Consider the following 16472-nt stretch of genomic DNA (forward strand, 5'->3'; position numbering starts at 1 on the left):
CCGTATATAGTGTTTAACATATTTTATGCATGTTATTTATCTGAAAAAGCCTCCCTTGTGTAGACATGTGCCAATATCTTGGATGTGATGTCAGCAGCCCCAACAGGCTCAAAGCTACCACTAAGTTGACACTTACAGTATTCCCTTATTCTCCTCTCCCAGCAGCTGCAATAAAGATTACGTAGGGAGGTGAGGGGAGGGGTTATGGAGCTTGGCCAGCATAGACAGTAATTAGACACCCCCAGAAGAGCAGAGGGCTATGTCATGCAAGGAAAGGGGGGGCTGTGCTTTGGAGTGTTAATTCCTTAGCAAGTTCAGAGGCACATTGCAAGTAAATAAATAAAAATTGCTTATGGAATGGAAAAACGCTGCAAGTAAGTATTTCAAACACTTGGGGGTCTATTCACGAAGCTGCCGAGGGATCTGGCTGTAGCTTCAGCCGATCCTTCGGCTAGCTTCGGCCCCAGGACCCCTTCGGTTCAGTAGAACAGAGGGGGTGCTGCACGGGCTATTCACAATAGCCCCTACAGCTCCCGATCATGGCCGAGCGGCTCAGTCGAGCCGATCACATATGCATCGGCTCGGCTGAGCCGTGCAGAAAGCCGAAGCTGGCCGAGCGGCCGGCCATTGGCCGGCCGACAGCCTGCTTCTAGGGCGGGTACAATGCTAAAGAAAAAAAAGACACGGCATTGTTTCTCTCCTGGGCGGCCGGGAGCAGGAGGCTCCCAGAGCGCCCGGGAGATTTTTTTCTTTTTTTAACTTTTTTTTTTTTACAGCAGCAGAGGAAACTAGCTAGCTAGCTCCGCACAATCGTTTTCTATTTACTTTTTTTACCTTTTTTACCTTTTTTAACTCTTTTTCTGTTCTGCTCGGTCCCTCTGAGGGACCGAGCAGAACAGCCGAGCCAAATGACGCTCGGCGGCGTTCGGCTGTTCACTCACTGCTGTCCGGCATCTTTAAGAATAGCCCGAACAGCAGTGAGAAGCCTGCCGGAGGTTCGGCTCAGCCGATCCAGATGTTGGATCGGCTGAGTCGAACTCCTTCTGCACTTCATGCTGAGCATGTTCGGCCGACCCGAAGCCACATGAAGCAGGCCGATGTACAGCGGATTTCAGCCGATGTATGGCTGAAATCAGCCGTACCAGCCTGAAGTGAATAGCCGAACAGTGTTCGGCTCACTTCACTTCTGATCGGTCATTCACTCGGCTGCCCTCGGCAGCATAGTGAATAGACCCCTTTATTTTCTTGTGCCTTTACCTACAGTTAGAGGTAAAAGGCAGCATCCTTTATAAAGTTATAGCAATTCCGAGTGTGTATAACCATGTTTTTGCAGTTTTGGGGATTTCCCTTATGTGAGCCATTAGGAAACATTCTGTAAAATGCAACAGCTCATAGAAACTAATCAGAGATAGTATTTTATTATTCGGACCTCTCTAATCTGCTGCTGTGGGCCGATGCACCTCATTTCTTTTGGAGCATTGGCCCTCACATTTTTCAGTTGTTCAGATTTTCATCTTTGAGTGGAAGGTACCTTTAAAAAAGTCAGTAGAAGGAAAGTTTATCAACTTACCAATAAAACAGCGCAGGGAAGCTGGCTCACGCACAAATGGTATTTCTGTGAACGTCAAGCTGGCACACAGCACAATGGCTGCCTAGGAAGACAGAAAGTTGGACATGGTGCAGACTTGGACAATGCCCCTTAAACCTATGCCAGCGTTCGCTAATGCCAGCTGAACATTTCATGTACTAATAGTGCTCTCATTGGGAGCTAAGATTTATCACATTCTTCTCATTGAAATATATATTTAATAATAGATTGGAGGTTTTCATGGCAAAGCTGTAGCAGTCATGTCAGCAGTCATTAATAGTGTGAGACACAATAGGAACAGCACTCACTGAGGACCTTGGCTGATCCATTAGTTCTGAAGCAACCTTTCCTCAGAGTTAGACTTTGACAGATTTAGCCTGCAGCATGTTTTCACATAGAAGAATGCCTAGAAGAATCAGCAATAGATTCAAATTGTTCCCAAAATGGAATTCTCAGCAGGCTCATAAAGCTGCACAACTGTCCACTTAAAGGACCATATATCTATACAAAAAGTAACTTTAAATAAGAACTCTAGGTAGAACAAGACCAACATTTTAACCAATTTCGTATTCCATAAAAAATAATGTAAAAATCTATTTTTAAACTTTCTGTCCATCCAATCCTGGGAGTCTTGCAGCTGCTGCAGCCAAGTAAGACTTATGGGACTTCTCCCTCCCACAGCTTACGACTGGATGGTGAAAGAAGGATTGGCTGACTGCGCCCTCTACTCCTATCAGCATGTTCCCTTATAGCACATGAGCCCTCAAATTATTAAACATAGAGATGCATTCATTTATTACTTTTATATTGGCCTGGATTTTAGCTTTAAGTAATAGTACAGAAATAATGATACAGTCATTTTACTGTGTCTTCTAGAAAATCTGTACTTGTATATTGAATGCATTGGCACACACTATGTTACTGTGATATACAAAAGTTAATTTCAGCTCTCATTGGTAAAAATGAATGATATTTTGGCAAAAAACAATCATTAAAGCTTAGTGAGTTGAGCCTAACTGAGCTTAATATCTGCTTATTATGCTTTACTGGCTCATTCCCCCATTAGACATTTCTTGGTCACCCAGTCATAGGAGAAGAAAAGAAAGCCCAATCTGTACACTATTACAGAGGGTATGACAGAGGCATGTACAGAGGGTATGTATAGAAGAGAACTGCGGATTGTATGACTGGAGGCAATATGTGCAGGAGAGCAGTGTAGAGGGTATGCCAGGGGGCAATATATGCAGGAGAGTGCACAGTATATGGCAGCAGTATGTGAAGGACAGGAGTGAAGATGGTATTATGGGGGAATTATGAGCAGGAGAAGAGTGCAGGAAAAATATGCATTGGACAGGTGTACATAGGGTATGAAAGTTGGCAGTGTGTGCAGGAGAGAAATGCAGAGGGTATGTCAATGGGCAGTATGTACAGGCGTGGGTTGTGGAGGGCATGATAGTAGGTAATATATGCAGAAGAGAAGGATGGAGGGTATGACAATAGGCAGTATGTGCAGTAGAAGCAGCCGGAAGACGTTTTTGCAAAAGAGAATTGTGGAGTGTATGACAGCGGGAACAGTAAATTCTTTGCTCAGAAATGGTGGTTACTGATCATTCCATAATTACCAGCAAAATCACCAAAAAATATAGTCATAGCCTTTAATTTCTGCTATACAAGTGAAAGACATCAGTGCATTTGGCACCCATTTACAAAGCTTGAGTAATTATAGAAGAGGGAGTACAGCTCTTTAAACAAAGGGTTCACACATAGGGTTTCACAAAAGGAAGAATAGAGGTTAAATATGAAGATGTCACCGCGATCACTTGTATGTAGCCTGCAGGTCTGCCATTCTCCATTGGGGGTGGGGTTAGCGGCCAGGGGGGTGCATTGCGGAACCTGGCCTTGGGGCAGCAGAGAGAGTAAATCCGGCACCACAGTGTGTTAAGTATAGTTTGTAGATGTGAATGGGCCCTATAAGTGTATATTTTTACCATCAATAAAGTATTTACTAAAGAAAAGTTAAAAAAAAGGTAAAACTTTACCATCCACGCCTTTTTTCTTTTTTTTTTCATAAACTCTGCTGCATCTAATGTACAATTCCAATTGGTGGAAATAATTCCAATCTCATCCAAAATGTAATGAGGCTTGACAGTCTTCTTGTGTGGTTTCAACAGGAAATCTGTGTGTATATAACATTAATTGTTGATCTTGGTTGAGTTTTGCAGAGAATAAGCAGCACATTTTAATTGGCTTGTCTTGAAGTCTCACTGCTACAGCACATATATTTGGTTTAATAGCAGGCTCTCTTTATAGTCGTATAATAGGCCTCCAACAACAGGTTCCTTGTGTCATGCCATATGCAAGCCAGTCTACAAAGCCCTTGCAAGCCATTCTCCATCTCTGTAGCTTACATATGGTGCACAACAATTACAAGTTCTGTTTCATTACTGTTGTGCAATTAACAGAGAACCCTCTATAACAAGTAACTTAAACTAATCTAGCTCTTGTTTTATTAGCGTATAAACTGAAATGAGATTGACGGTGTTATTGTGTGCACATTGCTAGAGATAATGTTTGAGGCCTGTCGTTTGGTTTAATGGTTTAGGAGCAAACAATATTATTTACTCAATTCAGTCCTTTAAGTTTTGCAAAATCAAAACATGCCATCTTCAGGGGATGAGTCAGTCCTCCCATTGGTGATATTTTAGTAATAGGTGGAGCCTAAAAGAAAAAGGTCAGCTCTTGGCTCGGTATATGACTTATTCTGTGGGAACAAGATGTATTTTTTTAATGGGACCTACTTGAGACTTTTACATGATGCCATTTGGAGAGAGCCCTACTTTCTGCACACTACAAGAACATGTGAAAACTGGTATAGTAGCTTATACCGTTCAGGTACAGTATCACTGTAATTGCTCCATTATATCTGTATGGACTAAGAGCTGCCACAGATTGAGAGGCCTCTAAGTAAGCAAGACAATGGTGGAGGATCTGCCTGAAATCTCATGCTGGAATATGTCAGGCACATGCTGTGAAGGGATCATCATTTAGTAGTTACCACTTGGAGGATATGTGAAGCTTGTATTGGCCACATCACAGGCAAACACAGACGGGACTGCTATGTCTGGTCATATGTCTTAAATAAATGAAAAAAGGTTTTCCCAGGATCCAGAACCGTGCGTTTATGATGAACGGCCGATGGAAGCCTTGATTGTGCACCGGTGTTCTGTAGAACTGTATTGGAGGAAGAGGTAGAGCACTCTCTGTTTGTCATGTGAGCTTAACTTGCAAAAACAGGACTGTTTATGGCTAGTCGTAACCCACTGCTGAGGTGAGAAGATGGTCCCACTATTGCTTACAAGGTGGCAGCAGGATATAGTGACCCCTCTTTGCTATTATTTGAAAGGGTCCAATGCAGTTGGTCTGTTTTAGTTTATATTGAAGGACCCCCCCCATCCCCCCCAACTCGGATAAGTATATTATGGTTATTAGATCTTAAACCAAATTTCATTGGTAAAAGAGCAATCTGGAAAGCTAGTGATTGTGGATGTAAGAATTTATTATAATTCTCTTGCAAAGAGCAGCATGTCTTCCTGCTGTGTCAGCGCATAACATGCTCACTAACATATCACTGTTTTCATTAAAGATTTTCAAAGAGAATTTTATAGCCAGTGCTACATGTATTTTTCAGACAGATGTGTTTAACTAGATGTGGTTTTCCCAAAAAATGTACAAATCCATTTCTTAGGTGTCATACGCTTAGACATCCTTTTGCTGGCAGTGACACAGACAAGTGTGGCTCTAACTACAAGAAAATCTAGTGCAGATGAGGAGATCCAGTTGTATGTGTTCATTAAAGAATCGTACGCATGCCAAGGATTGCATCAGTGACTAGTGAACCAATTTGCTCTCCAAGACGTCAGAACAAGAATGGGAGTAGCGAACACAAAAAAATTCCAAATATTTCTCACCCTGTTCAGGAACAGTTATTAATTTCCCCATTTTAGGTGAAACTTTGGTGTTACCGTTTTAAAGAGACGCAGGAAGAAAAATTGGAGTTGCAGTTTACCAATCAGGTGTTTCATTTTGCAATGGATACAATAAATGGCTAGTATGGTATTGGTTGCTATAAGTGGACCAGATTTGTGACAAGTCATTACATGATTACACCTAGGACAAGGAAATTATAGGGCATGGCAACCTTCTGTTAGATTATCGTATAACTTTTAATTCATTCCCACACCTGCACGGAAACTACAGTAAGAAACAGTTGCTATTATTAAGTCCTGTCAAGTCGATGTCGACTCCTGGCAATCACATGAATGATCTGTCTTCTCTTTGGGTCTTAAGTGTTTGCAATTGCATGTTTATAATGTCTGTGACTACCTGTACATCCAGTCACCTTATTTATAAGCAACAATCAGGAACTAATATTTCAGTACATGTAATTACACATTTATTATATAGGAGCCCCAAAATGTACAGTATGTCCACATAGATTTGTGGTTATGGGAGCAATAAAACCGAGCCTTGGCTATGGGGAAGAAAACCAAGTCCAGCATGTTATTATAAAAACATTTTTAAAAATCCTACTTAATCATTTTTCTCTGCTGTACATGTGTCATGAAATTCATTGACTACTTCACCGAAATTACATGACATACTTAATTTGTTTAGAAAAATGTGCTGTTGACTATGTAGCACTCACCCCCGAAGGAGCCGCTGAATGCCCGGTTCATCTCTAGTTTGTCTAGGGTATGTTTTTTAGCTGCACGTCCATTAGCACTAACCACCCTTTTTCTAGTGCCCACAAACTGACGTCCACTCCAATAGTAAAATGCAAAGTAACGGTTTATTGAACATCTTCACTGGGGGGAGAGGTTATAGGAATTCTAGGTTTCCAGGGGTAACTGACAAGAGCTCCAGACTCACCATACCTTGTAGGTATATCAGGGTAGATCCACTTGGGAGACAGCGAATGGCAACTGATGTAGCAGACAAACAGGATGGGTACAGATCCTCACACAGGAAAAGACACCGACCATACTCCTGAAGTCCTCTTAGTTCCAGGGTACTTCAAGAGCCTACATTGGTCCCAGTTCTCTTCCTCTATTGCTGGCGAGTCCTCTCCTCAGTAGTGATATGATTGCTAGTGTGACATGGCCCTAAGGTAAATCATGTATACTATGAGACTTGCAGTGATATTTTAATTTACTCCTTGTAAAGCTTTAAATCTCAGCAGAAATTAATTAAAGGGTCAGTAAACTCAAAACTGATATTTCTGATTTGGTAAATGCTGAAAAGCTAAACCACCTGACAATTTCTGGGATCTCATGGGAACTCCATTGGTGAGATATCTATGCTTGAGCTTCTGGCTCTGCACACCTGCTATGGCCGTTATGAGGTTTCTGCTCTCCTTGTTGGAGTTTCAATGTATTGTATGTTATGAAGAATGAGCTAGGGCACACTAAGGGCATGATGAGCTAGGGCACACTAAGGTAGGTGGAAACTCCCAAAGCTCTAAGTTAGACAGAAATTATGACAGGAAGAGCTCACTGTTGCAGCATCCAAGACACATTAGAAGCCAGGGGCTGACTCAGTCCATTAGGCACCATCTATAACTTATCTTATCTTATCCTAACTTATCAGGCTTGGGTGGACTGAACCTTTAAAAAAAACATATGCATTCAGGAATTAATGAAAACTGTAAATCAGGCTGCCTGAATAAATAAATATTTTATGGTGGTTCCAACAATAACTGCCTTGAAACGTGATTGCAACTGTGACCTAACAACTGACTAAAACAGGCACCTAGTGGAGTGTTTCTTTGTGACAGAAGGCTTATTAGACTATACCATGACCTCTACCTTATAGCAGAACAGGAACATGGTACCAAATGGTAGAAATCATATAAGGCCAAGCATAGTATGCAGGCAAAGAGATTCCAACATGATTTTCATAGATTTTCGAATGACAAGGGTAGGCTTTTCTCAAATATAAATGGTTGTAGGGGTTTGAACGGATCAAGGCATAGCTTAACATGTCATAGTTTGAAAGGTTATGGTATGGGAAAGAACAAATTTAGTATGCTCACCTCACATGCTCACCTCCAGGATTTTTCCAGAGTGTCTCCCATCCTCTGGAACGCTCTACCCCTGACTTTTCCACTCATCTCCTACTCTGTCCTCATTCAGGTGATACTTGAAAACTCATTTCAGGGAGGCCCCAACTTCAGGGAGGCCTATTCCATCTCAATATAACTGTCCTTTCAGTTCTTCCATTAAATTATCCCAAACAGTTCATACCTTTTGCATCACTTGCCCCTCCTACGAGGGGGCTCTCATGGGCAGTGCCCTCCTACCTCCTGTACTGAAACTGTATTGCCTCCCTCAGTTTTTTAATGTGCTGCACAAACTGTTGGCACTATATACATTCTGTATAATAATAATAATAATTACCTGTACCATCCAAATCCCCTGCTTCTGTGAATAAGCTCCTGAGTATTAAAGTCCATCAACAGGCAAAGATTTTCTTTTAGTTTTGGATAGAGTAGGGAAGGGTTAAAACTCTATCAGGTTTTATTTTTGCAGCATTCTTGTGTTTGCCCAGGCGAATGGACGATGTGCCCTTGGTGGTCATGTCCTTGAAGCCCTGGGCGAACAGGAAGTGGGTTGAGCCGTGCTGGGCGTCATTTATCCCGGAAGAGGAGCGGCGACGGAGTGAGTCTGCGGGGGACAATGCTGGAATGAAGGTGAATATTGCAGTGAGAGCTGCTCATATAAATAAAGCATGTACCTATTCCAAGTAAAAAATTTAACAAACACTATACTGTAGTTACTGCAGTAATAATGACCTGAAAATACACCATCTTCCCCTTTAATACCATGAGCATGAAAAAAAGAATTAAGATCTCTTTTTTAGTATTCACCATATAAATAAAAAATATATTTTCCTGTGGGGCAAGTGGAGGTTACACTCTGTAATTGTTTCCATTGTCAGCATTTCCCTGCCAGGAAGAGGCAAAAATGGTAACCTGGCATTTTCTGCTGTTCCTTCCAAAGCAAATGATGACATATTATGCTGATTGTCAAGTAGCTGGCAGGACTAGGCAGAACTGTGTTGTTTTTCTTTTCGCTAGCTTGCAATGTGTTTAACATATGTTTCTCTGGGCTAAATTGTCATAAATAGCAGAGATAATGAGGCAGCTATTATACTTGAAACTCTTACAGCACCAGAGCTGGAATAAGGCAGCAAAATTGTTCTCCTGATTAAATTATTATGTTCTCATGATATAATGCAAAAAGTATCCCAATTAATTGGGAATGACTACTGAGAAGTGTTACAGGTCCGTCCAGCAGGAAGTCAAACCAAGCGTGAATTCTCTGGTTTGGCGATTCCCTGAGCTTTTTATCTGGATGAGCTGGAACATATATCATGCATTTGCTGCCTTTAAAGCAAAAAATGCTTTGATTTATGGTTCAGTAATTATCAATAGATTATCTCTGGTGGTTGTAGAATGTTTTCTTTAAAAGATTGAGAAAGAGGAACATTCTGTCTCTGTGCACATTATTTGATTGATTAAATGCATATTCCATAGCTGTATGCATTAGCAAAACTCCCATTGGTGTATCAGATGCCCAGGGGCTAAATAGTCCATGTGTACCCTTTGTACATACGTTAGGGATGTACCTACCAATTTTGAAAATGTAAAAATCGCTTTTTCCATCCAAAACCTTTTTTTGTGTTGATGATGGTGGTTTGAAGCATTCGCTAGCTTCTTATATAACTGTAGGACTCCAATATCAAGGTCTCTTCTCATGGTGACTTTGTGGCCACTGGAGCAGAACTAGGAAGTCAGACTCCAGCCATAGCCGAAATATTAGTTTTAAACTTCTAAGGTCATTCTGTTTGCACACGTATTTGGGCTATGACTGCTAAATCTTACCTCTTATTGGTTGAAGAGTAGTCCTGCCATGTGAGGATCTCTTGACAATATTGCTGTGCGCACAGGGGCTTATAGTAAGCTCTTGTTATGAGTGAAGTCTCACCAAATGCTGAAAGGCTGACTGGGGCAACTTATGCTCATAACTAAATGGTTAGCATTTTTACCTTGAAGCTCACGCTCCTTAGTTTAAATCCGATCTGTGACACTATCTGTATGTTATTTCCAAGTTTGTATGGATTTCCTCCAGGTGCCCCAACTTCTACCCACAATCCAAAAACCCACTGATAGATAGGTTTGATTTGTTCTTATTGGCTTGTGTGTAGTTTGGGGCAGAGATTATTTCAAACTGATCTGTGTACTTTAAAAAACTAACATTAATATGTCAATGCTGGAAAAAAACAAATAAGCAATGAAGTCAGGGTTATCTTTAACACATCAGGATCCATCTTACTGAAGCTAAACTCTTTATAATTACATTATTTTGTGGTTCTCTGCCCCACCTACTGCGATGCATGTACTATTATTAACACAAAAAGATAACATTCATTATAAATCTTGTCTAGAAAAACAAAGTGTAAAAAGCTGAGCATGAGCAATAGTTACAAAAAGAAAGAGATGCAAAAAAATGAGTAAAACATATTGTTCAAACAATGTCCAGGCTGCATGACATTTACTGTACTAACAAGCTCTTTAAATTAACCTACGCATACATATATTTGCTTGCTAAGCATTTATTTATTTTGTCTAGGTATACGAACACCAAGATGGAAGCAAATCACTAAAGCTTGGCGACTTTGGATTGGCCACTGTGGTGGATGGACCTCTATACACTGTGTGTGGAACCCCAACATATGTAGCTCCAGAAATAATTGCAGAGACTGGGTAAAGTATTATTAACTGGTTCAAAAAAATCCAGTTATCTAAATTTTCTCCCGCCTATTCTGCATGAATTTTCTTCTCCGTGGCTGAGCTACATAAGTATATTCTTCACTAAACAGCTATGAAATAGTTGCAATTATACTTTGAAATGTTAAAGCTCGAAGCAATCTTCACAAGAATTTACCGTACACTATTCACTGTAATATATTCATAATTGCTTTCTGAATGTGTAGAATTTGCCACAGTAACTATGTATAAGGGATGAAGTGTATTCAGTATGTTGTTAGCAATGCTGGGAAGGAAAGGACTGAGCCATATTCAGTTCATTGTTAGCAAAGCTGGGAAAGACACAACACATGTTCAGTCTTTCACAAATTCTATCAGTGTTGGTCCGGGTAAAGGCCACACAAAACTCTGGTCAGCTTAATCAGTAGGACAAAGAGCAATGTGCAAAGTGCAGTTGGCCATAGCAACCAACCAGAATTCATTTCTTTCTGATCAATCTCCAGAAAACTGGAATTTGACTGGTGGCTATGGTTTGCTACATTAGCACATAATTTTGGACACCTTTAACGACAGCAGTCAGTTTAGCCTAACTCTAAAAAAAAATCTGACTAAATGGTACCCATGTAATGATACCTGTCAAGGAGTATTGTAAGACTTCTGTGTAGTGACATCTCCTCAGGAGGTAGGCACATAACAGCCTGGGCCTACAAGAAATGGATTGAATAATGCTGGCCATCACTCAACCCAGAAGAATGAGGACATCAAGTGACAGAGAAAAAGTACTGTTGGGGACGGCTCTGGATTATATGTTTTATCATTGTATCCTCTTAAGCATTGATATTCACATACAATTGTAGTTATAGTTTATGTACACGTGCCAGTGCCATTCTGTCATAGTCCTGTAAGCACTGCATGTCTCTTTAGGTTTATATTTATTTGGAAGAGATATTTGTCAAGTTTTAGGTATGCATTTTTACAGCCATCTTTGTGTTACCATAGTGGTTTCATTTATTAACCTCACCGAAAGAAAAACTATGTGGTCTTTAGCAACCAATCTTTACTTTTCTGCTTCAAACTTGAAACTGATCCAGAAAATATTGCTTTTCTTTTGGTTAATTGATAAACAAGGCTCATGGCTGACTGTCAGTTTAGTTTAATGGTCAGTAGGTGGCAGACAAGAGCTGGATAGGCACATAAAGTGCTAGCTTCTAGAGCAACCTTTCTCAATCTATTTTTCAGGAAGAGATGCGTGAAAAAACCTTCAGGTCTCAAGGAACCCTTGTTAATAATTACTGTATCTACAGTTAACTGCACATTAGCGTGATCAATAAGTTGAGATATAGGAATAAATATAAGTATAATAAGTGTGGCATACATAGTGATGGTGGTCAATCGAAAAGTGCTCCCTTATATTGATGGTCAGTGAGAAAGTTCCCGTTTAATTTAGTGGTCAATTACATTTTCCCTTACATTGGGGGTCATTTGAGCAGTGAAGCAGGGCCCCTTTAAGCTGGTGATCAATGTGAAAAGGACCTTAGTAGGGCCTGTGTCGATGGGGTTTTGTTTGCATCAAATGGATATTGCATTTCTGCACAATTTTATGAGTACCGCTTATGTTGCTGGTCAGTGGGAGGAATGCCCTCGTTACAGGTAGTTGGAAAATACTGGTGTCAGTGTTTACATATCTGAAAGTCAGAAATTGCTGATTGCTCAAGGAACCCCTACCAACCTCTGAAGGAACCCTTTGGTTCCATGGAACCCTGGTTGAGAAAGGTTGCTCTGCAGTTTGAGATAGATATCAGATGTTCATGACCATAATGTAGGTTACCCTTAGGCTTGGACTGTGCTAACAAATAGACCCACCTTGTTGGGCAGTATATACACTCTAGTGGTAGCTTCCAATGACAAATGAAGAAGAATGGTGGTTTAAACCAGGAACCTGAAGTGTTTGAATGTAACTGCTTCATCAAACATATAAGAAAGCACCAAATTATTACTGGATGATAGCAGTGTGACTTTCATTATCATAGGTAGTACTGAGACACTGCAAAGGTTATTGGCAATGAGGAAATATGACCACTGTAAAGGTTAAGAAACACAGATGTAAAAAAGGAAGGCCTAGTCTGAGGTATTAGTGCTTGCATCAAGTCTGTCTTATTGTCATGAGTCCTGGTTAGTTACTGACATTTGTGTGTTTCCTCAGGTATGGATTAAAGGTGGATATTTGGGCAGCTGGTGTAATAACTTACATTCTACTGTGTGGCTTTCCTCCATTCCGTGGGTATGTATAACGTTTACTTGCATTAATTAACAAGGTATATAAGACAGTATTGCCTTCTCTTATAATGTTACTGAATTTTTAAAGTATAGCAAAAGGGAATAATTGGTCCAAATAAAAGTCATACATGTAATATGAGAACAGAGATTGATAATTATTTTCTAAAAAATCGCGTTGTTTATTCAGTTCTTGAATTCTTAAGTGTTGCAATCCACAGCAGCCAATAAAACCCTGTAATGTGCTGGTTTGAGTTCAAAAGAGTGGATTCTAATTGCTTATTATTGGTTACTGCACTTGAGAATCTGCACAAAAATGTAAACATTTTCTATTGAATAAGGATGATAGACACTGCGGGTACACTGTTGCTCAACAGTGAACAGCAGAGCCTGCCGGGGAGATTTCATGTTTCTGTCCTTTTTTTTAGCTGTTAATCAAAAATAATAATTAAGGGTTCCAGTTATATTGTTGATAGACAGTCAAAACATAAAATTATATGCCATAGTCTACAGCAGATAAATATATATTTAATGCAGGAATTAAGGCACAGTTGGGAAGCATGATTTTAAGCAGCATTCAGTTGGCAGTTCTGAATGGCTAGATGGAATAAGCATTATGCAATACTAATCGCATGTGGAAATATTGATCACATGTGTGCCATTTTCTTAGTTCCTTAACATAATTAAAATTCCTTAAATGTTTACATACAATTTACATACATTACACAGTACACATCTGTCTTGGAATGATTGTAGAATGGTAAATGATTTGTGATATACTTATATAATGATCATGGTAATCTTTTCATGTTATTTGTTTATTACTCTCTAGCACAAAATGTATGCTTTTCTATCTTTCCCATGTTACTTAGAAGCGGAGATGACCAGGAAGTACTCTTTGATCAAATCTTAATGGGGCAAGTGGATTTTCCATCACCTTACTGGGATAATGTGTCTGACTCTGCAAAGGTAACAGGAAAACTAATAATACTGAAATGAGAATGTGGTTTCTGCAAACAGGACAGGGCAGTACTAATGGAGGTAGAAGGTGTATATACATCATTGCTTTCTACAAAAGCAGATTAAGAAAAATAAATTTGTATTTAAAACCAGCAGTGCCTTACCCCCTATAACTATCAATGAGCCCACAGCTTATACTCTACTGGCTTCATACTGTAGTGGTATCAAATATAAAGCTTTATTGCTTTACAAAATTATTATTATTATTATTATTATTATTATAATACAGAAATTATGTAGTGGCAACAGTTTGCGCAGCGCTTTACAATATAAGGAAGAAATTACCATTACAATTCAATTCAAGACAAGATGGTAAGGAGGGCTTGCAATAATGCTTGCAGTACTTTTACCTAATGGTTAAGCCATTATGATTATGAGTAATTAATAGTTCTGTAATCATATAGACTGTAAGGCCAATCATATAGAGTGCTGTCCAAGCCCTGCATGCATTGGACAGCACTCACTCTGTTTGATGTGAGTGCTGTTACAAATGATCCATTGCCCCCTACAAGCAGCTGCCGGGGTTTCTGATGAGCCCTAACAGAACCATCATGAAGTTGGCTGGTAGTCAAGTCCTGCTTGCAGGTATAAAATCCAATGTAATCCAATTTCCCAATGTAAATGGCAGAATATAACCAGTACTATGACGAATTCCAGGTATAGTGTTATAACAGAATTATACTGGGAGGTATAATGACCTATGGTAGTATTAGTATTATTATACAGGATTTATATAGCGCCAACAGTTTGTGCACGGCTTTACAATATAAGGAAGACATTACAATCACAATACAATTCAAGACAAGATGGTAAGGAGGGCCCTGCCCGTGAGGGCTTACCATCTAAAAGGGAGGGGAAGTGATACATGAGGAGGTAGCTGTGTGCGGATGAATTGTTTGAGAACGTGATGGTATAGACTAAAACAGAATTGTTTTCATTATGATTGTATTACTGATTACTGAGACTTTCTGTTGTACTATAAAGGTAACTTTACAAATGCATATGCAAAAAAATGTGTTTGTTTTATAGATGCCATATATAGTAAAGCAGAATTTTATTATAGTTATGTACTGAGCACAGGTCATGATAGCAGATATAGTATAATATGAAGGTATAGAAAGTAGTTGGATGATGTTTTAATGCTGACTTGCACCTCTCTTTTTAAGGGACTTATCACCATGATGCTACAGGTTGAAGTAGACCAAAGGTATTCTGCTCTGCAAGTTCTTGAACACCCATGGGTCAATGTAAGTGTTCAAATATTATATCATGGCTACAGTTTTTAAAACATGTAAAGCAAGACAAAGTTACACAAACAAGTTAATAAAACAAAAACATTCTAAATAAATGTGAACAGTTTCACATTTGTTGATAAAGCTTTGTGCATTACCTGTACTAGGTTTGGTTGCATTGTTTTCTTTGCTTTAAATTATTTGAGAGTTGTTTCTAAGCATGTCTCACCCCAAATTAATCACTGTGACAAATGTAACTCACTCCTGACCTACGTTGGCCAACATGCTCGGTGCTTGATATTGGGATGTAAAATTTTGACAAGTATTTAAAATTGACAACAATAACGCTTGTATGCTAAAATAATTAATGAATGGTATATAATTTATTTGTCTGTTGCATTGACATTAATTGCTGTCAATAATGATATGCACTCATCTAAAGTTTCTAAATCTGATTTAAAATGGGAGGCTATAAAATGCATAATGACATAATTGGCGTACTCAACTAATTTGCAGAAAAAGACGAAAATCAGTGTACCATATCTATGATTATACTTCATTTGCGATTTTTAAAATAAAAGCTGCTCTCCTTTTTATTTACCTGACAATTAAGCACATGTTATATCGCAAACCAAATCATAAGGCATTTCTCTTCCGATATATATACATATATATACATCCGCCAGGATTTTGCAAGCCAAGATTTTTACAATCTAATTAATGAAGAGCTGTTGTAGCCAATGTTAATTTATAAGCTGTTTGTTTAGACATCTGATTGTTGTTTTGATCTATGGAGATGAAAGGCCTTTTATCTCCATAGAAAAAGACAACAATCTATGTCTATTAATCTGCTAGCAACACACAGACAAAAAGCATTTTGACATCCACTAGTTAGTTAGATAAATCAATGGGATTGAGTTGCTAAAGCAGGACAGAATGTTCTCTTGGCAAAGTGAATGTTCACTTTTCTAAGTACGATGAAGCTTATGTTTATTTTGAATGCCCAATCATCTAATTGACTAAGCTAAGCTAAAATATATCTATGGGCATTTTTCTGTAGATTACAAAATAGTTAAAGCCCCAATTTGTGCTGTCTATGCCCCACAGGGAAGATTTGCCTAATTTTCTTTTCCGTAGACACATCAGAAAGTGAGATGAAATGTCTCCAAAGTGTGGGAAATCCTATGGTAGTGACCATAACAAGTTTCCTTATTGGAAAACGTCCCCTCTGTTCATGTTTCAGTGACATAATTCAAAATTTTAGATCTCCCAAAAATTTAAGTCCCAGGGACAATGGTGACTAGAACAGAAAGAGTGGATGAATCTCAAAAGTGGAGGCAGCAATGAAACACGACATAAACCCTTCCCTGCTCTATCCAAAACTAAAAAAAGATTTGGCTTTAGATACACTTTAACATTTACTTTGAAAGTGAATATATTCTACTCCTCAAATAGATCAATCTTTATATGTTATTGCTGAATCTGTTAATGTCCAGTTTTTTATAATATAATGCTACATTTACTCTGTCTT

General features: G+C 39.1%; 1 protein-coding gene across 4 annotated transcripts in view; it reads left to right on the plus strand.

The window, feature by feature from the left end:
• DCLK1 (doublecortin like kinase 1) overlaps positions 1–16472 on the plus strand; it is a 289474-nt gene that overhangs the window by 241135 nt on the left and 31867 nt on the right. For all 4 annotated transcript variants that reach the window (XM_018554346.1, XM_018554338.1, XM_018554354.1 and 1 more), the window contains 4 exons: positions 10279–10412; positions 12619–12696; positions 13562–13658; positions 14876–14956. In XM_018554346.1, the coding sequence (XP_018409848.1) occupies positions 10279–10412; positions 12619–12696; positions 13562–13658; positions 14876–14956 (390 nt within the window). The remainder of the gene's footprint in view (positions 1–10278; positions 10413–12618; positions 12697–13561; positions 13659–14875; positions 14957–16472) is intronic.

This window comes from Nanorana parkeri, unplaced genomic scaffold, assembly GCF_000935625.1.
Source record: "Nanorana parkeri isolate BGI_ZX_2015 unplaced genomic scaffold, ASM93562v1 scaffold8, whole genome shotgun sequence".
In the NCBI taxonomy this organism is placed as follows: domain Eukaryota; kingdom Metazoa; phylum Chordata; class Amphibia; order Anura; family Dicroglossidae; genus Nanorana; species Nanorana parkeri.